The 24,798-nt window shown below is 35.2% G+C and overlaps 5 protein-coding genes across 7 annotated transcripts in view; 3 read left to right on the forward strand and 2 right to left on the reverse strand.

Annotated features, from left to right (window-relative positions):
- Positions 1–16,238, reverse strand: LOC149673681 (uncharacterized). Its single transcript, XM_089839321.1, has 7 exons — positions 16,099–16,238; positions 15,992–16,027; positions 15,832–15,916; positions 1,755–1,886; positions 1,369–1,661; positions 790–1,312; positions 1–723 (listed from the first exon to the last, which is right to left on the reverse strand). The coding sequence occupies exons 4-7, from the start codon at positions 1,773–1,775 to the stop codon at positions 1–3; spliced, it is 1,560 nt and encodes a 519-aa protein (XP_089695447.1). The 5' UTR covers positions 1,776–1,886; positions 15,832–15,916; positions 15,992–16,027; positions 16,099–16,238.
- On the forward strand, positions 9,154–12,081 carry LOC149673682 (ATP-binding cassette subfamily C member 4-like). The gene is made up of 10 exons (XM_089840020.1): positions 9,154–9,218; positions 9,610–9,720; positions 9,822–9,945; positions 10,015–10,245; positions 10,432–10,521; positions 10,597–10,760; positions 11,102–11,227; positions 11,296–11,671; positions 11,730–11,819; positions 11,872–12,081. The coding sequence occupies exons 1-10, from the start codon at positions 9,154–9,156 to the stop codon at positions 12,079–12,081; spliced, it is 1,587 nt and encodes a 528-aa protein (XP_089696146.1).
- LOC149673683 (ATP-binding cassette subfamily C member 4-like) lies at positions 11,944–13,406 on the forward strand. The gene is made up of 5 exons (XM_089840021.1): positions 11,944–12,309; positions 12,377–12,473; positions 12,530–12,739; positions 12,811–12,989; positions 13,052–13,406. The coding sequence occupies exons 1-5, from the start codon at positions 12,137–12,139 to the stop codon at positions 13,404–13,406; spliced, it is 1,014 nt and encodes a 337-aa protein (XP_089696147.1). The 5' UTR covers positions 11,944–12,136.
- On the forward strand, positions 13,480–17,953 carry LOC149673684 (ATP-binding cassette sub-family C member 4-like). Its single transcript, XM_089839325.1, has 8 exons — positions 13,480–13,609; positions 13,685–13,912; positions 13,971–14,071; positions 14,131–14,391; positions 14,600–14,845; positions 14,906–15,078; positions 15,145–15,250; positions 15,691–17,953. Exons 1-8 carry the CDS (start codon positions 13,513–13,515, stop codon positions 15,934–15,936), a joined length of 1,458 nt encoding a protein of 485 aa, XP_089695451.1. The 5' UTR covers positions 13,480–13,512; the 3' UTR covers positions 15,937–17,953.
- LOC149673685 (serine/threonine-protein kinase D3-like) overlaps positions 16,394–24,798 on the reverse strand; it is an 11,955-nt gene continuing 3,550 nt past the window's right edge. For 2 of the 3 annotated variants that reach the window (XM_089839317.1, XM_089839318.1), the window contains exons 7-14: positions 24,644–24,770; positions 24,281–24,587; positions 23,358–23,422; positions 23,022–23,258; positions 22,222–22,425; positions 21,995–22,155; positions 21,628–21,820; positions 16,394–20,993 (exon numbers count right to left, since the gene is read on the reverse strand). In XM_089839317.1, coding sequence (XP_089695443.1) covers positions 20,718–20,993; positions 21,628–21,820; positions 21,995–22,155; positions 22,222–22,425; positions 23,022–23,258; positions 23,358–23,422; positions 24,281–24,587; positions 24,644–24,770 — 1,570 coding nt within the window. In that variant the 3' untranslated portion in view covers positions 16,394–20,717. The remainder of the gene's footprint in view (positions 20,994–21,627; positions 21,821–21,994; positions 22,156–22,221; positions 22,426–23,021; positions 23,259–23,357; positions 23,423–24,280; positions 24,588–24,643; positions 24,771–24,798) is intronic. The other variant, XM_089839319.1, reaches the window with a different exon arrangement.

The following is a 24,798-nucleotide window of genomic DNA, read 5'->3' on the forward strand; positions in this document are numbered from 1 at the left end:
TTAACATATTCTGCTTTCCAAATACGGTTGCCATTTCTGCTCCTGGACGCGCGCCATGCATCGTCGAAGATCATCCTCGAGATCCCTGTCCTCTTCCATCCTAGTAAATTCCTTGCGAAACTCGTCAAAGAAACGACTCAGTTCGGGTCCCATCGATTCCCGTTTCAATTGACCGTCCCTCAAACGCAAATCAATGGCTTGAATTACGGATAAGAGGCAACCGGCGGTGACTTGTTCGCAAAGAGTCATGACCCTCAAAGCGTAGCGGGCGGCGATGGTTCCCATACTGACTTTATCCTGGTTATGACTCTCGGTTGATCTCGAAAAGATTCCAGTTGGAATGGTCAACTTTGAGGCCTCGGCGACATAACTAGACAAAGCAATCTGTAAGTTCTTGTAGGCCAAAGAGACTGGTAGTTTCTCGGGAGACGCTCCAGATAGATTGGGAGGGAGTCCATTATTGAACTTGTAGTCAACTATTTGACTCATCTGTCGTTCTAGAAGATCAGCAACGCTGACCGCAGCGGCAACCATGGAATCCATTGCGAAAGTGATGTAACCCCCGTAGAAATGTCCACCATAGTAGATCTCTCGGTTGGGGACATCGATAATCGGATTGTCATTAGTAGTGTTGACCTCATCTTCAATGTCGCGTCTCGTCCAAATTAAAGCGTCTCTCAAGACACCAATGACGTGGGGTGCGCAACGGATAGAATAACGATCCTAAAAAAGGTTTGTTGAAGATAAGCAAATGATAATCTACTCTAGCAGAGAAATGAAATTACTTACTTGAAGTCTGTCCGGTCTTAAAGCGTAGTTGGCTAGATCGGTATAAACCCAATTGGCCACTTCAGCCGGACCCTTCTGCAACCTAACGGCAAAAAGGTTTGGGTGGAAATGTTCCTTGTTGCCCAACATTGCCAAACTGATCAGGGAGGTGATTCTTCCAGCCATTCTTGAGTAGTACTCGGCGCGATGCCAAGCTTGGCAAGCGACCACGGACATGACGTTGGTAGAGTTGATAATTGAGAGCGCCTCTTTGGGTCCGAATGAATGTGGCTTGATACCCAATTTGGCCAAGACATCTTTGGTTTCCTGGACTTTTCCTTCGTAATAGACTTGTCTTTCTCCAATCAGAGCAGCGGCGATGTAGGACATCGGGATCAAATCCCCGCTTGCACCGACCGAACCCTCTTCCGGAATCGCTGGGATGATACCCTTCTTCAAGTACAGCTCCATCTGCTTCAACATATCTATACTGACACCGGAGTTACCCTTGGCGATGCAAAGAAGTCGAGCAAACATAATGGCCCTAAATAAATTTTTAAAATTAGTTTGAATACTTGTCTCACATCTAAGAATAAATACCTGCAAGTTTCCTCGGGGAATAACGGCCCAATTCCGCAACCAGAGTTATACAAAGCGGCGAAGTTAAGCTCGATGGATCTTTTATAATGAACCACAGTGGTTACGGCGTCACCGTAGCTTGTTGTGGCTCCATAAACCTTCTTTCCACCCTCCATATGTTCCAGGAGTACGACTTTACTTTCTCGCAGTAGATTATGGTATTTCGCATCGTCGCTAAGTTTAACTTGGCGTCCTCGCCCGATAGCCAAGACATCTTCCACTGAGGCCTTCTTTTTACCATCGATAACGAACGTCTAAGTACAAAATAAACGCCAAGAAATTTTGTTAAATTATAGATAGTATACGCGAGCATCTTCCAACTCTAATGGTGAATACGCGAATCTTACCGTATCTAAGTGGTTGTCCATAATAAAAATTGGAGTACAAATTAGAGAAATATCTCAGTGAAGTTAAATGTGTGGCTTCCGTCGAATAACTGGTCACCAAATTACGGAAATCTCGTTTTTATAGTGAAATTTCTGAAGCGAAAAATTAAAGAAATATCGGATTTTATTGATTAGATAATTATGAAAGGACGATTCGTTTAATAAATATCAATGACCCAATCCTAAATTTTGCTCCCCTTTTTATTAAGTTAGCATCCAAGGAAAATTAACTAGGGGGGGGGAGGAGTTAGTTTAAACCAAATTTCTTGATTACCACGCCACCGACATTAAAAGTATGCTTGACAGAAAAAAAGTACCGAGGCTTCAAAGGGTCGTGGTACAAAAGTTGTTACTATGTATTTAATATAATGTCATCATCTTTTTATAGTTCCTAATTCCATGGTCCAAACTAATTAATATTTGTACCTAAGCCTAAATTTCTTTAAGTAATAATGCCTGTTTGGTGAGATTCGTTTAAGCAGTGAAAATATTAGCAAATCTTCATTAAACCACACGAAAGTACTGATTAAATGCAATCATAAGTTCATAACATAGGTTCCATAAGTTTGTCACTGGTTACAAACTGGAGCTTGTCATGAAGTGACGCCTGGTGAGCCGCTGTCCAGTACAGACTAAATAGAAAGATGGACTGCAAAATTAACCGAGTGTAGTCAATTCTCGCTTGTCGTTCCCGAACTAGCTCGAGCTGTAAGTCTCTAGCATTACGAACTTGTATAGGAAGTGTCATTCTTACGCAACATATCTTATAAACTTATGATGCAATACAGAAACTGACACGTAATAATTAAAAGCTAAGGGAATATGAGGACGATAATCTGAAAATATTGAAAACGTGATGTCATCGAATTTTGACCCTGAAATCAAAGAAGAAAATTTCCATTCGTTACCAAGGGTTTACCCCGGTGGAAATTATAAAATATTTTTTTAAGATCAAAAATCATAATTAATTACAATATCAAACGTCATAAAATTATTGATTATTACGATTTTCAAGTTATAAAACGGAAATCCAGACACGGATTTCACGTTATCTGAAACTTAGGAAACTTCAAAGATTCAGAACCGATCCATCACATCAAATCATAAATGATTACTATCTTTCCTACACGATACATTTTCGAAGTTATATAACTGAAATCATTTTGGGAATTAAAGGTCAAATGTGACGATGTCCCTAACGCTGTTTCTCAACATTGAAATGATGTATTTTTTTTTATTAATTAAAAACATTATATGTGTCGAAACAAATTTCCATCAGTGGTCCAATCTCAAAAGCACACTTCCTCTGATCCAAAACCAGTTTATTAATTGTAAAACTTAGGGGGGACCAATCCTGAGACCAGTTTATTATTTTGGACACTAAGGGTTCATTGGTCCCAAGGATAGATTAAAAAATATTCTTATTTTCTAGACTGGTCATCTAATGTGGTCTGAGAATTCTGAGGTTATAGGTCACCTTATACGAAAAGATCTCCGAGTAACTGTTTAAAATATAATCAGAAGAAAATATTAATCTAAAAATTCCTTGTAGCGTACTTTGTTTAATTACATAACTAAGCCTAATTATATTGAAAATAATTTTTCGACTTTGAGAAACCGCAAAACTGAAATCGAATCTTTATTCCTGCCAAGATAAGAAATAATTTAATAAATAAAAAAACTACATTTCCTAGAATCTAGACAACCATTCATTCGTGATTTATAACGGTAATAAGTTCAATTTCCTCCAGTAAAAATGTGATTTAGTGAATTTTCACGTGGATTCACCAGACCTTAACTAATAGCACTCCCACCCAAAATCCAGAAATATAATATCTATTTTTACAAATTGAACTATATTATATACCTTGACCCAAATATAATATTAAATAAAAATGATTATGAACTATTTAAATGTGTGATTAAGCTTCTAATCTTGTTGCTTAATTATATTAATCAATCTATCACTCATAGCTAATTTACATAAATTTGAATAGGTCCTTTAAAAATTTAATTTCGGTTGAGATAACGCGTTCTAATCTTAAATATGTCACTTTCTCCAATTTCTAATATTCTTGAATTTCCGCTATAAAATTATTAAGAAATTAAATTAATATGTTCTATGATATTTTGCCACAAGGGACACTGTTTTCGAGTTATGATTTTAAGGGTGTTTTAGGGATGACCCCTTAATTAAATTAGAAATCATTGTCTTTCAGTTTCTTAATTAAATTTAAGGGGTCATACGTAAAACACTCCATTCAATCTTAACTCGAAAACAGTGTCCCTTGTGGCAAACAAAATGAAGATAGAAGTTACATTTTCAACTCAAAATTGCCCAATGAACATCCCCCTTAATTTATGGCAGACTTGTCAGAAACATCCTGTAATATATATTATTATGAAACTATTACATATTCAACAGATTAGGCTTACTGAAATTAAACACAATGAAAGTAATAAATAATTAACTTGAATTATATCTAAAAATTAGAATTTATACGGCGTATTTTCATTGTTAAATACGAATTTCGTTAATAAGTGGAAAACAAGTTTATTATTATTGTAATATGTTTTGATGACGTAAGCAGACCATGCTTTCTAATTCGACCAATGAGAAATTTTGTAATTAATTATATATGATTAATTATCTGAAATTATACGAATTACGTTTGTGGATAGGGAAACAGGTTTATGTGTTTTGTAATGTTATTTGATGACGTAAAAGAACTATGGTTTCTTATCCGACCAATGAGAAATTTATATTAATAAATAATAATATTTGTATTATTCAAAAATTATAATAGACAGTTTAAGCTAATCCTAGGAAAATAATTATTAAGGCTTGAAAAACGACTACCAGGAAAACATAGAAGTGACACGAGGAATTCTAGCATTACCCGCCCTAGTATTATAGTTTTATTCTCAAACATAGAGGACGGACAAATAAATACTCAAATAGTTCCAGTGTTACTTCGATTTTTTCATGATTTTAGGAGATAGGCCTAAATGTTTTTAAAGAAAAAGATTCCATGTGTCACTTCCTTCTTCCCAGATTTTGTAAAATAAAGAACTCCGGCGTTTCTTCTCATTTCAAAATTGATTGTCATTCCATTTAGGGTCAATAAAGGTAAAGGCAGGGTTTCAAAACGTGTAATTATATACCTATTTTTAATATATCAATATTTTGAATTGCATAGGTCAATATTAAAAAAACATTAAAACGGTCACAACAAGCAATTTTCTTTCCAGTAGAATAGTTTATAACGTTTAGTTTTCTAAAATAGGACGCCAGTGTTTAAGTTAAACGAATATTTTTTAACCTCTCTATCTCATATGTATATAATTTAGACAAAATACGTTTATATATTGTAGGCGGAGATTGGACTGTTAAAGCGTCAAACCATTCATCAACGGAGATATATTATTTATCCCAGTATACATATAAAGGTATATGTACCTGAGACCTTATTATATATAGTAGAAAACCTGGTGAAAAGTTACCAACTTTCCTCAAAAATTAGTTTTAAACTTTTACTTTCAAAATCAAGACGCGAGTTGTTTTCTCTTTCCTTATTCCGAACGCTATCATGCCAAACTTAAACAAGGGTTTGCAATTTGAAATACATTACGCTGACCCAAGACTAAAGGTCAAGGGGGATATTGCGGGTCACCAGGAATTGGAATTAACCGAGGAGGAGACCAAAAGTTCAACGGTTCAGGTTGGTTCAAATTCGGTATTTTTAGCCTATCTAGAGTTTATAAATTTAAAGTTATATTTCTCCAAACGTTAATGATTACTATTTTAATTAAAACCTTGGGCCTTATTATTTCTACTTATTCAAACGTGGCACGGTTTCCATCTTTATTAAGTACTTAAAAAAATTATTAATTTAATTAGAAGCTGAATCGGTTTAAACTGGATTTAATCCGACTGAGTTTGCAAAAATAAATATGCCATTTATAAAAATGAATTAAATTAAAAGTTCAAACTTCATTTAATATTAACGATACTAATTTGAAATTTTAATATTAAATGCTTAATTGTTAATAATTAGAATATTTATATTCTCAATTTGGAAATTAATATCGTTAGCTGAAGAAAGAAAAAAAATACCAAATTTTTATAACGTCACGAAAATAAGTAAGATGAATTTCTTTAAAAGGGGGAAGTTTTAAATTTTTTTAAATATATTGTAAAATAAATGGCCTAGATGTCAAATTTATAATCCTTCCGAAAGGTCCGAATTATTTCCTTTACATACTTCCGAAATAGCTTAAGTTCTTGTTTAAAAACTTGGTATTTAGTTCAAACTCGTGATGGTCTCGGTTTAAAAACCCATTTTTTAACTGACGAACCGGAAATTGTTTTTCTTGTTTGAAAAATAATTATTCTTACTTAATCTCTATCTCTAGGTGCCGATTATAGTGTCGGACAGTAAAGTAACCATTGATGACGTTATATCGGTGTCAAAAGGTCAATCGGTCAAACTATCGGATGATCAAACATTTCTGGAGAAAATTGAAAAGAGTCGAGATCTTTTGGTCAAATTATTGGAAGATAATCAAAGAATATACGGTGTAACTACAAGGTAATTAGGCCCGAATTAGGCTCAATGATTAAGGGGTTAATCCTTAAACTTTAACCCATATAGTTACGGGGATTCGTGCACTGTAAATGTCCCCAAGGAAAACGTTTTGGAACTGACCAGAGCATTGTTAATGTCATTTGGATGCGCTTTAGGAGGTCATTTCGACCACGACACGGGACGGGCTATTCTATTTACTCGTCTCGTATCCTTGTCCAAGGGATTTTCGGGTATCCGAGTTGACCTTTTAAGACAACTAATTAGCTACATAGAAGAAGATATCGTACCAGTTGTCCCGCAAGAAGGTTCAGTCGGCGCCAGTGGTGACTTGATGCCCATGTCTTACCTAGCGTCGTGTCTCGTTGGAGACCGTAAGGTTTACTATAAGGGCAAGATCGTCGAGACCAGTTGGGCCTTGAAAGAAACCGGTATTAGCCCGTTGACCTTCGCTCCTAAGGAATGTTTGGGGATTATGAATGGCACGACTGTTATGACAGCTTTGGCGTGTCAGGCTTGGAAACGAGCCGAGTATTTGAGTAGAATCGCGACGAGGATAACCGCCCTGACAAGTTTAGCGACATTGGGTAACAAGGAACACTTTCACCCGCGGCTGATGGCGGTTAAACCTCATCAAGGTCAGATAGAAGTTGGACAATGGATAAATCAGGATTTGAATCCCATACCCAAACGAGAAAAACATTTCAGATTACAAGACAGGTGAGTTTATCAATTAAGCCTGATAACAATCTCATCCCTATACGCTTTCAATTAAACTTTTGTAGGTACTCCTTACGCTGCGCCCCCCACGTCATCGGAGTCTTACGTGACGCGTTAACATGGATGCGTCGCGACATCGAAAATGAACTGAACAGCGTCAACGATAACCCCGTCATTGACCCAGAAAGCGGGCTAGCCCTAAGCGGAGGTCATTTTTACGGTGGCCATATAGCCTTCGCGATGGATTCTCTCAAAAACGCGGTGGCTAGCTTGGCGGACCTTATGGATCGTCAACTAGCCTTACTCGTTGACGTAAAATTCAATAATGGCTTACCATCCAACCTTACTGGAGCCGAGGGTGAACGAGCATCCGTCAATCTCGGTTTCAAAGCCCTTCAAATCAGCGTTTCTAGCTACACGGCGGAAGCCCTGAACCTAACCATGCCTACGTCATCATTCTCGAGGTCAACCGAATGCCATAACCAGGATAAAGTCAGTATGGGGACCATTTCCGCGCGTCACGCCGTCAAAATCATGGATTTAGCCGAGCAAGTCGCCGCCGGAACCATCATGGCGGCGATACAGGGATTGGATTTACGTTTGAAAGAGGAAACGTTGACTTCCAGTTCGGTTGGACCGACCATCATGAAGTTCTTTAACAAGTTTAGGATGTCTTATAATAGATTAGAAGAGGATAGACCGTTAGAGGATGATTTGAGAAGGCTATTAGTTGATATTAGAAACCAAGAATGGAATTTGTACGATTGAGAGAGTGTTAAGGATTGTTAATTAACTTTAAAAAGGTGAAGGGAAAATATTTCTCAGATGGATATCTTACCTAAATTGTAAACTTATATACATATATATATATACTATGTTGTACATACAAATAAAAATGAAATAATAAACGCTGTTCATTGATTTTGAACAAATAAATTAACTGTCCATGTATTGACTGACTTCAATATAAAGACCCAATGAAAACTCCTTTACGTGCAAAGCTAAAACTTTGTAGGGACATTACTCTTAAGTAGTTGGTACTCTTCACGAAAGATTTTATAAATCCAAGGTAATTTTGTAAAACGGCACTAAAACTAATAACATTAACACGCGACAACAGAAAGTTCAGGTAGCAGTATAGTTTTAAGTCGTAACGACTTGATATACGTAGTTATATATCTTGTTTATAAAATATTTAAATTTTGTACAGGTCTTCTCTGAAAATGAATCATTAATCACGTTAAAAACCACTACGTTCTGTGGGATTCTACTTGACAAAAACCCAAACAATAGAAGTTGTTAATACGTGATTTGAAAAGACTCAAAAGGTCGGATGATTTCAGAGCTTGCGGCAAGTATAAAGTTTTGTTTTAATTCTTCGAGTAGAATGGAAAATTACATATATATCTTGACCCCCACGACCAGGTGGTATTCTTTAACCATAAAATCCGTAAAGCCCGTAGATATCAAACCTTTGAAGCCAAAAAATATAAACTGATCATAAAAATAAGTTGTATAGAGAAAAACAAACACTCAAATAAAATAAACACTCCATGGATTAATCTCACCAAGTATAACGTGAAAATTAGTCCGCATTTAAACTTAAACAAACACAGTCTAGTTACATAACCACGCCTGGCAAAAATTAAATAAGTGCATCCATCAAAACTTCCTGTTCTCAGATAAAATTAATTTATACAACAATAAATGAAATAAAATAAAACGTGAAGATGAAAAACCCGGACTGTTCACAATAACAATAACGTACGTGGAATCGCATTATTCGTCCGCATAAAGTTGTGGTTTGTTTAGGTCTAAAATTGATAAGTTTATTATGGTACCAGGCATCTCTAAAGTCATTGTTCGGGGGATTAATTGCTAAAATTGTTTGTACGAGATCAACGCGGCTCGCACCTGCGTTTTCTAACTTAGTAAATAACCCTCCAAATAAAACCTACGTTTTTGTAGTTATAGCAGCAACAGTGGGATCATCGTGACAGTGTTACCTAACAATCGGATAATTAGCCTTCATATAAGGATTCTTCACGGCGATCATGAATACCAAGGAACGTAAGAATCTATGGTTAAACGCCACGATTCTTCAAAGATTTTTGAACAGGTATGTCCTTTAATGTCTTAAAAATATACAGGCTGTTTCCGATAATTCTGTCGTAAAATTAAGGGGGATGTTCTTTGGGTGGTCTCCATTTTGCCCTTAGGGCCACCGTTTTCGAATTGTGTTTGGAGTTACAGTATTTTACGGATGCCCCCTTAAAATTGAATTAGAAATCATTGTCTTCCACTTTTTTATTTAAATTTTAGGGGGGTCATACGTAAAAGACTCCATCCAATCTTACCTTGAAAACTATGGTACTTTTATTTAAAATTGTCATAGAACATTTTCGACTCGAAGAACATCATCCCATTTAATTTTTGACACCCTGTATAAAGGACTTGAGATATTTTCATCCATCATCTTGATGAACATTATTAAATTTATTGGGTTTTAGTTGGGTATTACCCTTGATTATATTGGGTAATAAACGAGATTTAGAAGAGAAAGACTTGTGTGATTGCGTACCGGAATACCAAGCCAAAAATGTCGGAGAAGATCTTGAAAAGTAAGCGGTTTTATGGCTCGTATAACAGTCTCATTGTACTTGTCATCAGTACGGGTCTGACGTAGTGGTACATCAAATTAACTAAAACTATCTCGTTATAGAGAATGGCAAATCGAACTTAATAAAAACTCCAAAAAGAAAAGCTACAATCCCAGTCTTTTGAAAGCAATTTTAAAAGCCAATAAATCCCACGTGTTAACTTATATCAGTTTAACGTTTTTACAAGTAATTAAATTAATTAACTTAATTTTAATCACGATTAAAGTTTAAAGAAACTTCCTCATTATTTATTAGAACTGCATTCTGCGAGTGGTTCAACCAATATTATTGGGTGAAATTGTTCGTTTCTTTAACGAAGACAAATCAGAGAGTTTTATTGGACTAAATTTGAATATCGCTTCCTGTTTGACCATCTTATGGCTAACTTCGATTATATTCTCGTACTTGGGAAACGCCATTTTAGGTGGTGGTTCCGAAGTGGGGATTCGAGTCAGGATTGGCTGCTCGTATTTGCTTTACAAAAAGGTATAAATAGCTTCGTTAAGCATTAAGATAGGTCTTGTCTAATTATCAATCAGGGGTCATGATAATATTAATTATGTCACGGCTAAAAATACCCAATTCTTATTTGGTACCAAAGTTGGTCAATATATTAGACCAAATTAACTCCTAGATAAATAAATGACAATTAATTTAAATATCATTTAAAAGGCAATGAGGTTAAGTACTTCAGCTTTGGGTGACACGCAAATCGGTCAAATTGTCAACATGATGTCAAATAACTTCAACCGATTTGAATTGGTAAGATTTAGCTACGGGATTCCAGAGTGAATCACCCCTCGATTTAATTCTAATAATTTCAATTTCGAATAATAGACGGGAAGGTTTATGCCGTACGCTTTTTCGTCACCAGTTCATTTACTGATAACAGCAATTATTCTATGGAAAATGATGGGTCCTTCAACTATAGCCGGGTCCTTAGTCTTTGTTTTCCAGTTATTGTTTCAAATTGCAATGGGGAAAGCTATCGCTATCTTCAGGTAATAATTACGCACGCACACACACCTGTAATTTCATAAAATGATAGCACTTCAGAGCTAATAACCGTAGAATTACGATTACTCCTTCCAATGGCGGGAAGCGACGTATTATTATCAAATGCAAATAGAAGAAATTGAAAGTGAGCTCTCAGTAAAGAGAGTCAAGGCGACAATCACGTGGTTCACGTTGACTACGTCGTAAACGTGACACTTAACCTTCCCAGTGCCTAGCTCACTTTCAGTTACTTTAATTTGCATTTGATAATAACTACTCAAAGTAGCTAATCACGATTATAACTACTTAAAGTAGCTAATTACGATTAAATTAAACAAACTTTCAGGTTTAGAACGTCTAAAATTACGGATGAAAGAGTTCGTATCTTAAACGAAAGTGTATCGGCCATAAAATCAATTAAAATGTACACGTTAGAAAATATCAAAACGCGGGAAGTCGAAGAAGCTCGAAAGTAAACGACATTTTTTCGATATTTTAAAACGGAATTAATAAAAAAAATTAAACTTAATTTCTTTACAGGAAAGAGATATCGAAACAATTACTTCAATCTACATTACAGGGTTTGGCCTCTGACATCTCCCACTTATTTGGGAAATTAGCCCTCTTCGTTACCATCTTGGTTTTCTACCTAGTGAACCACATGACTGTTACGCCGTTTAACCTATTCATCGCCATGAGTTTCTTTGAAAATTTGAGATTCAGTTTTAGACTCTTTTCATTCGGGATATATTACATAGCCGAAAGTTTAAGTAACATCAGACGGTTCCAAGACTTTCTACTTTTGGAGGAAAAGGGTTCGTTGCCAATTTGCAATCAAGAACAATTGAGTACCACCAACTCAGAGTCAAAGGAAGCGGTGATTTACATGAGGAATCTCAATGCAAAATGGAGTTTGGTGCGAAATTATTTTGAATACTAAAGTTTATTTTTTGTCTAATTGTGTTTAATTGCAGAAAAACACAGTACCAGCGGTAACGGACATATCTATAAGTGTTAAAGAAGGAGAGTTGGTTGCCATAGTTGGACCAGTTGGATCCGGAAAGGTAAGGTTCACCTGGTCCAGTGTGGTTGAGTACTATTAATAATTCTCGATAGACGTCTTTACTGCAATGCCTGATGGGTGAACTACAAATTGTTTCCGGGCAAATACAAGTCAATGGTACGACCGCCTATGTCCCTCAAGAAGCCTGGTTACATACAGGCACGATTAGAGACAATATTCTATTATTTTCGGACATTGAAGAGACACTGTATTCTCAGATTCTTCAAGTTTGCACCCTCAATCGTGTACGTGTAAATAATTAATCAGTAATCTATATTTTTACTGTCATAACCATTAAGTACTTTCTAGGACATAGCCATGATGGAATCAGGCGATAGGACAATGGTGGGTGAAAGGGGAGCTTTGCTTAGTGGAGGACAGAAAGCTAGAGTTAATCTAGCAAGAGCGTTGTGCTCAAAATCAGAAATATACTTATTAGACGACCCCCTAAGCGCGGTGGACGCCCTAGTTGGAAGAAAAATATTCGACAAGTATTTACAATTAGCCTTAATTGCGTTGCTTAACAAATTAGTAATTATATATCCTTTGCACTACCAGTTGCATTAAGCGGTTCTTATCAGGGACAACCCGCGTATTAGTGACGCACCAAGTTCAATACCTAAAAGAAGTTGACAGAGTAATTGTTCTAAAAAACGTAAGGACTTTCGATAGGTTCGAGTAAGGTTCATTTCTAATGACCAATCATCGTAGGGTAAATGCATAGCTCAGGGTACCTACGAAGAACTGACCCAACAGGGGATTGAACTGGAGAAACTGGTAAAAAAAGACGATGAGGAATCAGTCCCAACACCAACAAGGGCAATGAGCGGCGCGATTGTTGTTAGAAAAGCCAGTGTGGTTAACACAAACGAAATGGGCAATACGGATAATATAATTAGCGAAGTCTTAACGTTGGAAGAGGTTTGAACTCATAAATACATACAACACAGCCCCGTTGCCAACTGTATAATTAGTTCCGGTACACACCTTAGAGCTTAGATGAAAAACCAGAACGATCCGAACAAGATACATTCACAAAAGGAACCACGATGAAATCCTTATGGAAGTACTTGAAGGAAGGTGGTGGTATACCGGCCATCTTACTTATCCTCTTTTTCGCCGTCTTGGCGCAGGTTTCCTTTAACCTAACCGACATCTACCTATCCCTATGGTCAGTAAGGCTACCCTTATCACATTTCCAATTTAACTATAAGTACTTATTCCAACCCACAGGTCATCAGCGAGGAAATGTCCCGTGGCACATAGAGATAACCAAACCGCGGCTGAAAACATGATAAATACCGATTGCATTTCGTTCCTCAAGACCAAAGATTCGTATTTCTACGGATATATCACTATAATTTTGTGTCTTCTGACGTTTTGGGTTGGAAGAAGTGTCGTATTCTACACCATGGCTAATCACGCCGCCAAAAACATGCATGTCAAGGTCATACGAAGGTTATTCTACGCGCCAATGGCCTTTTTCGAATCGAATCCGAGTGGTAGAATTCTTAACAGGGTAACCAAGGACATGGGAAACATTGATGACGTTTTACCTTACATTCTCTGCGAGGCCCTGATGGTATGAAACCTATTTTAACAGAATGTTACAGTACAAGTACTAAATTGTCTTTGAATAGGTTTCAATGTTAGAATTGGGTTTCCTAGCCGTTATAGTGTATTATTATATCATAATGATAATACCATCAGCTTTACTTATAACTGCTTGCGTCATTATGGGTTACTTTTACATCAAACCATCGAGGGACATTCAGAAATTGGACTCATCTTGTAAGATAATAAAGGACTGTTGGCTGACCCCAAATTGAACTTAACTAAACACTATTGCCATCTTATTGCTTACAGGTAGCAGTCCAGTGTACTCTCACTTATCCTCGTCCATTCAAGGACTTCAAACCATCAGAAGTTACAGAGGGGAGTCAATGTTCCAAGATAAGTTTTGCAACCTGTTAGACGTTCAAACGACGGCCTCGATTATCAACAATACAAGCGGTTCTTTCTACAGAACGGGAATCGAATTTGGAAGCATAATATTTCTGACGTGCATTCACATAATGATATACTTTTCACCAAGTGAGAAAAGTCATAAATATAAATTCGGCTCAGTTCGTAATTAATGTTTCATTTATAGATAGTACCGCTAGTGCAGCGGGGTTGGCACTCTCAGCATGTTTACAGATAGCTATGGCCTTACAATACGTGGCTCTATTGGTCCTAAACTGCGTTTCTTTGGTATATTACACTTCTATATAATTCAAGATTCAAAAATTGATTCTTAATTTTTTTCTCAGTTGGTCTCGGTTGAGAGGTTCATGGAATACAAGAAACTACCATACGAACAACTTTACAAGGATGATAGTAACCTTAAATACAATTCTAAACTTGGACGCTTACTCAAACGTAAAACTCATGACACTGAAGATAATATCTCTAAAGAAACTAACTGGCCAACCGAAGGCGCTATCCGTTTCCAGAATGTCTCTCTTTACTACGATCATAGCAAACCTCCATCTTTAAATAATATCAACTTTGAAATTAAACCCAAGGAAACGGTACTTTTAAATAACATTTAAAACTAATTTCACTCTTGATAAAAATTAGGCTTAACGCTAACTATAATTTGATCAATTTGCCGTATTAGTCTTAATGCTAACCCTAATTTGGTCTATTTTCCACATTAGGCTTAACGATAACCCTAATTTGATCTATATTAAACATTAGGCTTAAAGATAACCCTAATTTAATCATTTCATCCTCAAGATTGGAATTGTTGGAAGAACGGGTGCTGGTAAAAGCTCAATAGTCTCGGCCTTATTACGACTAACGGAACCCGATGGTCTAATCTTCATAGACGATGTCCCGACAAAGGACATTAGTTTGGGACAATTACGTAGCAAAATTTCGGTCATCCCCCAGGACCCCGTATTATTTAGCGGCCCATTAAGGCTTAGCATCGACCCTTATTCGAAATGGCCTGATTTTAAACTATGGAAAGCCTTAAAACAAGTCTGTACTTGTAACATTCACAAACTTAAATCAGGAAACTGACTTTAAACATTACATAAGGTTCAACTGGACACGACTATCGGACAATTAAAGGATGGACTGGACACTATTTTAACCGATGGTGGTAGCAATTTCAGTGTGGGTCAAAGACAATTACTATGTTTGGCCAGAACGATTTTACTTAACAACAAAATACTGGTTCTGGACGAAGCAACGGCTAATATTGACCCAAGGTAATTAAAAAGATTTCAAAAAGAGAACGTTTCGCGATGCATTCTAACAATTTACCGCAATTGCAGAACTGACAGCATTATTCAACAATCAATTAAAGATAATTTGCATAATTGCACGACTTTAACCGTCGCTCATAGATTGGATACCATAATAGATTGTGACAGAGTCATGGTAAGTCTTTATAAGTATATTCATAAGTTCATGAGATATGTTCCATAAGTTTGTCACTGGTTAGTTACTGAGAGCTTGTCATGAAGTGACGTAGGCCATAGATAGGCGCTGCCAAAGACTTAGTAAAGACTAAATAGGAAGATGGACTAGGACTACAAAAACGAGTGTAGTCAATTCTCGCTTGTCGTTCTGCTAGAACTAGCTCGAGCTGTAAGTCTCTATCATTACGAAGCGTCATACTTATAGAACATATTTCATAAACTTATGGTATATCTAAGTCTTGATAACTTCAAACCGATTTTCACTTTACTACTATAAAACGAAATTTATCAACTTAACTCTATAGCGCCACCAAAGGCGGGGGATATCCTACAATACAAACGGCAGTAGTATAAAGTTAGATTGATATTTCAGTTATATCTTTTAACATTGTATTGCAGGTTCTGGATAAAGGGGAACTAGTGGAATACGACGAACCTTACAACTTATTGCAGGACTATAAAAGCGCGTTTTCATCCCTAATTTCGCAAACTGGTCGTAACACTTGCGATTATTTAAATCAAAAAGCCAAACAAGCTCACCTTAAAAGAGTTTGCAGCAATTTGGGAACTAAAAAAATTATACGTTCGTTATTGGAACCGTTAGACGAAAACCTCAATGATAACCCTAACAAAGAAACCGAATAAAACACTAACTAAACATTTAAAATAAAATAAAAATAATAATTATGTCACTACTTACGTAAAATTAATGTTTCTTTTATAATTACAAGATCTTCTGTAGTAAAAAAATAAAAAGGTTTTTTTTTAATTAGCTTTATGTATTTCTAAATTATTTTCTTAATATACCTTTCAGATCAATTTTAGACGACGAACCAGATCAGATCATCTGAAACGCAATGAAGATCGATTAATGTGCACTCTGGGTTTATATACAATATTAATTAATGTATTATAAAGGTTACTAACCCGACGTAATTAATTTAATTACCTTGTTACGGGGGAAACCAATTAGCCATAACAACAAGATACATCTGCTTTGGTTTTTTTCCGTTATGATCTTATGGAACACCTCAAACCCTAATTATATATATATTTTAGGGTAAACATCGTTAATTAGTCTAATTAATATATTAAAAACCCATGAGTTTTCAAAGATTGTTGGGTTTAATTCATACAAAATTATTTAAAAAAAAAGCTGCCAAATGATACAATGAATGAATGAATAAAGGGTTTTGTTATCATTAAAATTAGTAATTAAAAGTAATTAATTGAGAATTAGGGGTTCGTCACCTTGCGTAATCGATGTAAAGGAGTTAATACCCCCTCGGGATATGAAATTTTAAATAAATTTGGAACCAAAAACATAGATTTTCAAAATAAATGTTTTTTAGACATAAATAAAAATAAAGTATGTTTAAACATTTTCCTTTTTTTTTTTTGAATTTAAAAATAAAATAACAAGTTTCTTTAAAAGGTGAGATTTTTTAGCTTATCATATAATATTTTTAGTTATATTGTATACACATTATTGTCGCAGAAGGCACAGATACTATTAAAAATGGTTTCCATTTCAAGTATTTCTTTTTTTTTTCAATTTTTTTTTATCTCTTCCCCTTATTATTGTTATTATTTATTTATTTCTGTATATCTTATTTTTTCTTTCTTCTTCAAGGTGTGGTAGTTTAAAAATAAACACCAATGACACGTACGTTTTTATAGCCTTCTTGGATTTCTCATTATTCGATTGGATATTTTTTTTATTACCAAAAATAAAACAAAGTAAATAAAAAGAAACGTTTGGGTTCCACAAGAATTCCTTCATTTAAAACAAGTAGGAATAAATAACATATTCATTGTTTACTCCCCCCCCCTTCTCCGCGAGCTTACCTTTAAACATTAATCACTACGAAATTAATTAAAATTAACTTCGCGTGACCTTGATATACCAGAAAACAATACGGAGTCCTAATTTTTACATCCCCAACGCGTCTAGCTTTAAACAGCGAATTCTGAAACAAAATTTAGAATGACCAAGAAGTGATATCTAGTTTATTAGGGAGAAGGTATAAGATGCCTAAGTATTCGCGCGCCATAGTCCCAGTCCCCCTCCCAAAATACAAGGGGGGGACGTAAAAGGAGGCCGGGCTATTTCGCTGCCTCTCCTCAATCGGAAAATATGACTGTAATTTTCGTCATTCGCGTCGCCGCGCTGACGTGAGTTTTCAAGAACCAATGAGATGCTAGATGTAATTAAGAGGCGGGGATTAACTCTGGACCTAAGTTTGGACTGGAGATAAACCTTCTCCCTAGTAAACTAGATATCGCTTCTTGGTCTGACGTTGCCTATTGGAGTGGTTTCTTCGCAAGTAATTACTGGAAGGGTCTATAAAATAAACCCTTCTGAGTTATATATTCATTCCTACTCGTTTTAAATAAACCAATTCCCGATTTCAAGATATATATTCTTAAAAATGTTCAAAAATGGAATGTTTTTTTTAGGGGGGAAACAACACTTAAAAGTTAAACAATACCTAGATATTTTTTACTTGTAATATTATTGTATGTAAAGTATTATTATTAAGCGATATTTATACTTAATTACTATAATTAAAATGATTATTATTATTAATATTATTATTATAGAGCCTAAAAAACCCATGATATTTATACAAATAACCATAAACCAAAAATAAAACACAAATTATTGGGGTTATTTAGTTTCTAGCAAATAAATCTATTTACAAATACGTAGGTATTTTTAAAACAACCGAATTTAAATACTTATTTAATTTTTAATTGCATATAACAATGAGTCATAATTCATAATAAAAAATAAAAATACACCGTCCAGGAGTCTCGGTGTAAAAGTAACCAGAGTTGGAAGAAAAAAAAGTAGTTTTCGTTTAAAATTATTAAGATAAAAAAAAATAAAATAAAATGACCTTTAACCTTACAGTGGGGTTGGGGGGGAGGAAGGTTTAAAAATACACTTATCTTAAAAATGCGTCATCTGTAAATACGTTTACATTTATAGCGAATGGGAGTTAAGAGAAAAACAATTACTATACTTATGTCTAGGATTGTCAGGAGCGATGTTTTTTTTTTTTTCATTTTGTTTGTTTCTTAAAATTGTTTTTTTAATCTAATTTTTTTTGTTTACGAGAATTCACGGGATTTCCTTTAAAAACAATGTCGGGCAAGCAAATATGGATAAGGTAACGTTTTTCTCGCGCATGGGTACTTGGAAGTGTACAGATTTACACCAGGACATATACGTAAATAACAATTAGAAAAAACCGTTGATCAAATTTCATCTTGTCGTTTTTTTTTAATGTTTCGGTATTTAATTTCTTTTTATCAATAAAAATTTCATTTGGTTTAAATATTTAAATATATATATATATTTATAGGTAGTAAAATTTCAACGGTAATTATTTTAATCATTTAACATTAAGATTACGTTGAAAAAAACTAACAAAAACTAGAAGATAATTAGTAAAAAAAATCATTTGGCATAATTATTTTAATTAATAACTGGGAATTTTATTATAAAATTTCAAAATTTTGAAAAACAATATTCCCATCCAAATAATTTAAGGCATTTTTTAATTAAGGATTTGTTTTCATTAAAAATTAATTCGTTTTTGTGCCAATTAGTGTATCATTAATTAGTACTAGTAGTAAAAATATGCCAAATGTTTTAATTACTAATTATAATTTTTGGCAATTATTACATCCGGGCCAAATAAACAATATTTAGCCAAAATTATTTATTATCTCTTCCGGGGGGGAGGGGGAGGGGGGATGTTTATGGTGTGACCTGATTCATTAATTAGACTATCAAATGTTTTTCCCATCAGAAAAAGATTCGTCTAATCTCAAAAAAATTTAACTTTTAAGGTTAAGTGAATTTCAATTTCGTTGCCTTAAGACTTATTTTTATTTTAAGTAGTATATTTAATTAACATTAACATTAAGCTAAAAGATGACGATAGAGCAAATTTCATCTCGGCGGCAAGCTTTCGTGTTTAAGCTTTCCATATATCACATATTTAAAACCAAAACTAACTGCGAACAGAGCTACGCAAATTTAATTAATTTTTTTTTCTGAACCCAAATTAGTCTTAATTACTATCATTAAACTAACCTAAATAATTAATTAAGTAGAATCTAATAATTTATATAACAGGGAAAAACTGTGATTATTGCATAGCGCTGCAATATGGGGAGAATTGAGGGTACGGGGGTGCAGTTCTCCCTGACCTTTGACCCCTACGGAATTTGTGACCCATGTGCGTAAGTTACTCGGTGATTAGATAAGGGATTAAAAGCGTGTTAACATAAATATAAAATCAAGAAGTTATATCAGTATCTCAGAGAGAAGGTATAAGATGCCTAAATATTCGCGCGCCTTAGTCCCAGTCCCCCTTTCAAAATACAAGGGGGGACGTAAAAGGAGGCGCCGGGCTATTTCGCCTCTCCTCAGTCGGAAAATATGACTGTAATTTTCGTCACTCGCGTCGTCGCGCTGACGTGAGTTTTCAAGAACCAACCAATGAGATGCTGGTTGTAATTTAGAGACGGGGATTGACTCCGGACCTACTATACGTTTGGACTGGAGATAAAGCTGGAAATCAGGCGAATTTATACCTTCTCTCTGAGATACTAGATATAACTTCTTGGTGTTAACATAAATATAAAATCCAATAAAAAAATATAACCATTCCGATTTGTTAAAATTTATAAAATAAATTCCTTAAGAACTTATTTTATCATCCGCGAATAATAATAATAATAATAATAAAAATATCTATTAAATTTGCTTTTTTAAAACAAATTTTAACTAACAGATCTTTTCTTAAAAGATATAAACCGTTTTTATCGGAATATAGTTAAAGGAAAACCCTCCGCGCCCTTCATCATAAATAACGTAACCAATTCGAAGTTGGTTGGAGACTTACGAAGTTAGTTTGCTTATGTATATATATAAAAAAAACAATCTCTAACCTAACTAAATAAACGAACTTTAATTTGAATCAATTTTAATTAATTTCAATGCGAAAAAAGTCCATTAACTACTAACTAATCATTCTTACAAAAACATAAATGGGAAAAAAAAAATTAATCTGGAATGTTGATACAATATTGTGACCTTATTAAAAATATAATTATAATAAAAAATAAATTGTAATTAATTAATTAATTCTCTTTAGCATAATCTCAAAATGATTAAATGTTTATAACAGGTGCTAAAATTTGTTTTCTAATCGTTCCGTTAATTTTTTTAAACCGCATTTAGCACCATTATTTAGCAAGCAATAAATCCGAACACGTAAAATAAACGTTCCCGCCTCAAATTAAGCTAATTTCATTAATTAAATAATGCAATTTAATTGGTTAAAAAAAAAAGAACAATTTAAAGTCTTGGCTTACCCAACGTTGAAAATCGTTTGTTTCTTTTTTTCTTACAAATGTAACTGAGTGAAATTTTTCAGGGAATCGGGGACAGGGTTTGAGGCGGCAGCCGTTTCACCATTATTCCAATTTGAGTTTTCGGCAACGGGATCCTCGTTTTCTTCAGCGACTGATTGAGGATTAGGATGAGGTGCGCTGGATCTCGGAGGAGGTAAGTTATGGTTCGTACGGTAAGATTCCCAGCGTGCGTCGTCCGATTCGTGGGTCAAGTAACGTTCACCCACTTGAGTTTCTAATTCTCGTAAATCTTTCCAGGTGTCGTAGTCCTTTTAAAATATATATTAAGAAGACTTGAAATGATTGGCTAAACCTAATTTTGAAGTGACCGTTTTTGTCAAACTCGCTAAGCCTAATTTCGAAGTGACCGTTTTTGTCAAACTCGCTAAGCCTAATTTCGAAGTGACCGTTTTTGTCAAACTCGCTAAGCCTAATTTCGAACTGACCGTTTTTGTCAAACTCGCTAAGCCTAATTTCGAACTGACCGTTTTTGTCAAACTCGCTAAGCCTAATTTCGAACTGACCGTTTTTGTCAAACTCGCTAAGCCTAATTTCGAAGTGACCGTTTTTGTCAAATTCGCTAAGCATAACTTTCAAATGACCGTTTCTGTCAAAATCGCTAAGCCTAACTTTCAAATGACCGTTTTTGTCAAAATCGCTAAGCCTAACTTTCAAATGACCGTTTATGTCAAAATCGCTAAGCCTAATTTCGAAGTGACCGTTTTTGTCAAACTCGCTAAGCCTAACTTTCAAATGACCGTTTTTGTCAAACTCGCTAAGCCTAACCTTAAAATGACCGTTTTCAAACTCGCTTCAAAGCCTAACTTTGTAGCGAATGTTTTCAAAGACGTTAGGAATAATTTTTAAGTGACTTAGATTATTTGAATGATAGTTTAGACGTACCTGCAACCATATATGAGCTAAGGATTTATCAACGGTAAACCGTTTCCGCTGTTTGACTTGCAGCAAATTATTTATTAAGTCTATAGCGGGAGTCGAGATTTCTTGCCAAGGCGTAGGTGGATACATGAATCCAGCGTTTTGAATCTGATCGTTAATATCCTCCTCTTCGTTAAAGGGAAAAGTTCCACTCAAACTGCAATGAAAACAAAATTCACGTTAAGCCTCGGCGATGAATATCCATTTCAATCGTTACAATTCCGCTGTAAAACTTAAAAATACCGTTACTAAGTTTGTAATTAGACTTAAATGTAGTAATTAACACCTTTATTTTGAAGATGGAGCCTACTTTCAATTATTTTTCATATACCTGACGTAAATGATGACGCCAACAGACCACATGTCCAGGGAACGATTATATCCTTTATTGCGTAGCACCTCAGGCGCTAAATAAGCGGGAGTTCCTACGACGGATCGCCGGAAAGATTTCTCCCCGATGATTCGAGCAAATCCAAAATCACAAAGTTTAACCTTTTAACATTTTACAATTGTCAATGAGGGTGTGAAGTTCAATTATTCAATCTCTGAAATACGTACCTGAGGAAAATCGGAATCAGATGATAGAAGGACATTCTCGGGTTTCAGATCGCAATGGACAATATTTTTGGAATGTAAATGCTTCAACGCCACCAGAATTTGATAGACGAGGAACTTGGTAATTCGCTCTGAGAGACGGCCATCTTGACTCGAGAGAATCATTTCCAACATGTCACCTTTTAGTTTCTCCATAACTACAAAAATCTACGAGAAAATATTCAAATAGGCCAAATTTACTCTATTTCCAAAAGGAAACTCCTAAGCCTACTTTGGTCTATTCCTCAACTATAAAGCTAAGTATACTTTGGTCTATTTCTCAACAATAAAGCTAAGCCTACTTTGGTCTATTCCTCAACTATAAAGCTAAGTATACTTTGGTCTATTTCTCAACAATAAAGCTAAGCCTACTTTGGTCTATTCCTCAACTATAAAGCTAAGCCTACTTTGGTCTATTCCTCAACTATAAAGCTAAGCCACTTTCGTCTATTCCTCAACTATAAAGCTAAGCCTACTTTCGTCTATTCCTCAACTATAAAGCTAAGCCTACTCTGGTCTATTCCTCAACTATAAAGCTAAGCCTACTCTGGTCTATTCCTCAACTATAAAGCTAAGCCTACTTTCGTCTATTTCTCAACAAAATAGTTAAGCCTACTTTCGTCTATTTCTCAACAAAATAGTTAAGCCTACTTTCGTCTATTTCTCAACAAAATAGTTAAGCCTACTTTCGTCTATTTCTCAACAAAATAGTTAAGCCTACTTTCGCCTAATTGTTTTTCTTTGGCCTAATTTGGTCTACTTACTCTTTCTGGTGTTTCGTACATCTTTTCAAGAATGACAACGCCAGGATGATGAATATTTTGTAAAATTGAGACTTCGTTTTTCAGTTGCGCTTCTTGTTTGGTGGGAAATCTTAATTTATCTATGACTTTGATGGCCACGCTGCGACTACTCGTTCTATGAACGCCACCGTAGACGCAACCAAACTGACCAGACCCCAAAATCTCATCGGGAAAGATTTGATATTGCTGACTGATATCCTTTTAACGAGTTTATAGTAATAGTTAAAAGATTTTTGGGTCCCAAAAAGATTAGAGAAATTATTTAAGAAATGAAAGTTATAACAGAAAATTTCTAACCAAACTCACCGCATCCTGTTCGTTCGTGTGTTGGCCACCTTTATTAGCTACATCCTGATTCGGTCCTATTCAAGAAAAGAATGTCTATTGTTCTCGCGATACAAATAAGGCTACTTTAGTCTATTGTTCTCGCGATACTGTTAAGGCTACTTTAGTCTATTGTTCTCGCGATACTGTTAAGGCTACTTTAGTCTATTGTTCTCGCGATACTGTTAAGGCTACTTTAGTCTATTGTTCTCGCGATACTGTTAAGCCTACTTTAGTCTATTGTTCTCGCGATACTGTTAAGCCTACTTTAGTCTATTGTTCTCACGATACAAATAAGGCTACTTTAGTCTATTGTTCTCACGATACAAATAAGGCTACTTTAGTCTATTGTTCTCGCGATACAAATAAGGCTACTTTAGTCTTTTGTTCTCGCGATACTGTTAAGCCTACTTTGGCCTATTCTTCTCGCGAAACTGTTAAGCCTACTTTAGTCTATTGTTCTCGCGATACTGTTAAGCCTACTTTCTATTGTTCTCGCGATACTGTTAAGCCTACTTTAGTCTATTGTTCTCGCGATACTGTTAAGCCTACTTTAGTCTATTGTTCTCGCGATACAAATAAGGCTACTTTAATCTATTGTTCTCGCGATACAAATAAGGCTACTTTGGCCTATTCTTCTCACGAAACTGTTAAGCCTACTTTGGCCTATTCTTCTCACGAAACTGTTAAGCCTACTTTGGCCTATTCTTCTCACGAAACTGTTAAGCCTACTTTGGCCTATTCTTCTCACGAAACTGTTAAGCCTACTTTGGCCTATTCTTCTCACGAAACTGTTAAGCCTACTTTGGCCTATTCTTCTCACGAAACTGTTAAGCCTACTTTGGCCTATTCTTCTCACGAAACTTTGGCTACTGGTGCTTTCAACCTCAACTTACTATTAGCACCCTTATTTTGGTTTTCCCTCTCGGACTGAGTCGTAACAGGCATGAGGGCCCTTTTTATGGCCGTCTCCCAACTTCTAGCCACCTCTGGATCCTCTTCTACGCAATAATCTACATTAGCCGTTCGTAATTCGAAACAATAATTTCTGGAAGCTTCCGCTACGGCCCCTAAGGACCTGGCAGTTTGAGTTTCAACTTTGAGAATATCCGAGAGCGGAATCTCCTTGTAATATTTTGAAGAAGTCTCGTTTTGGAACATGGTTATAGCTTTAGTATCGAGCCGCCAATAATGTTTCTTCCGCTATTTAATTAATATAATTAAGCACAAATGAAATAGTAACAATTATAATTACCAACCATTCTTTCTTTATTAGTGTAATGAATAATCCAGCCTTCTTTCAGAACTTTTGAACCCCGTCTTTTAGTGTTTTTAACACTTTGAACAATCCTTTGTAACGGTATGTTGTTCGTACTGGAAGTCTCCCTAAGGATTAAAATATTTTTCTAATTAA

This window comes from Phalangium opilio, unplaced genomic scaffold (assembly GCF_054372755.1).
Source record: "Phalangium opilio isolate 3A_F unplaced genomic scaffold, DU_Popi_V2 ptg000048l_1, whole genome shotgun sequence".
NCBI classification, from domain to species: Eukaryota; Metazoa; Arthropoda; class Arachnida; order Opiliones; family Phalangiidae; genus Phalangium; species Phalangium opilio.

Bases quoted from the DNA above. Each gene is read 5' to 3' on its own strand.
- LOC149673684 (XM_089839325.1), top strand. From the start codon at position 13,513: ATGATAATACCATCAGCTTTACTTATAACTGCTTGCGTCATTATGGGT. The intron at 13,610-13,684 runs GTAAGATAATAA...TATTGCTTACAG, and splicing joins TCAGAAATTGGACTCATCTT to GTAGCAGTCCAGTGTACTCT. The intron at 14,072-14,130 runs GTATATTACACT...TTTTTTTCTCAG, and splicing joins TCCTAAACTGCGTTTCTTTG to TTGGTCTCGGTTGAGAGGTT.
- LOC149673682 (XM_089840020.1), top strand. From the start codon at position 9,154: ATGAATACCAAGGAACGTAAGAATCTATGGTTAAACGCCACGATTCTT. The intron at 9,219-9,609 runs GTATGTCCTTTA...ATTGGGTTTTAG, and splicing joins CTTCAAAGATTTTTGAACAG to TTGGGTATTACCCTTGATTA. The intron at 11,672-11,729 runs GTGCGAAATTAT...GTTTAATTGCAG, and splicing joins TCAATGCAAAATGGAGTTTG to AAAAACACAGTACCAGCGGT.
- LOC149673683 (XM_089840021.1), top strand. From the start codon at position 12,137: ATGATGGAATCAGGCGATAGGACAATGGTGGGTGAAAGGGGAGCTTTG. The intron at 12,474-12,529 runs GTAAGGACTTTC...CAATCATCGTAG, and splicing joins GAGTAATTGTTCTAAAAAAC to GGTAAATGCATAGCTCAGGG. The intron at 12,740-12,810 runs GTTTGAACTCAT...TACACACCTTAG, and splicing joins AAGTCTTAACGTTGGAAGAG to AGCTTAGATGAAAAACCAGA.
- LOC149673681 (XM_089839321.1), bottom strand. From the start codon at position 1,775: ATGGACAACCACTTAGATACG. The intron at 1,313-1,368 runs GTATTTATTCTT...AAATTTATTTAG, and splicing joins TTCCCCGAGGAAACTTGCAG to GGCCATTATGTTTGCTCGAC. The intron at 724-789 runs GTAAGTAATTTC...AACCTTTTTTAG, and splicing joins TAAGACCGGACAGACTTCAA to GATCGTTATTCTATCCGTTG.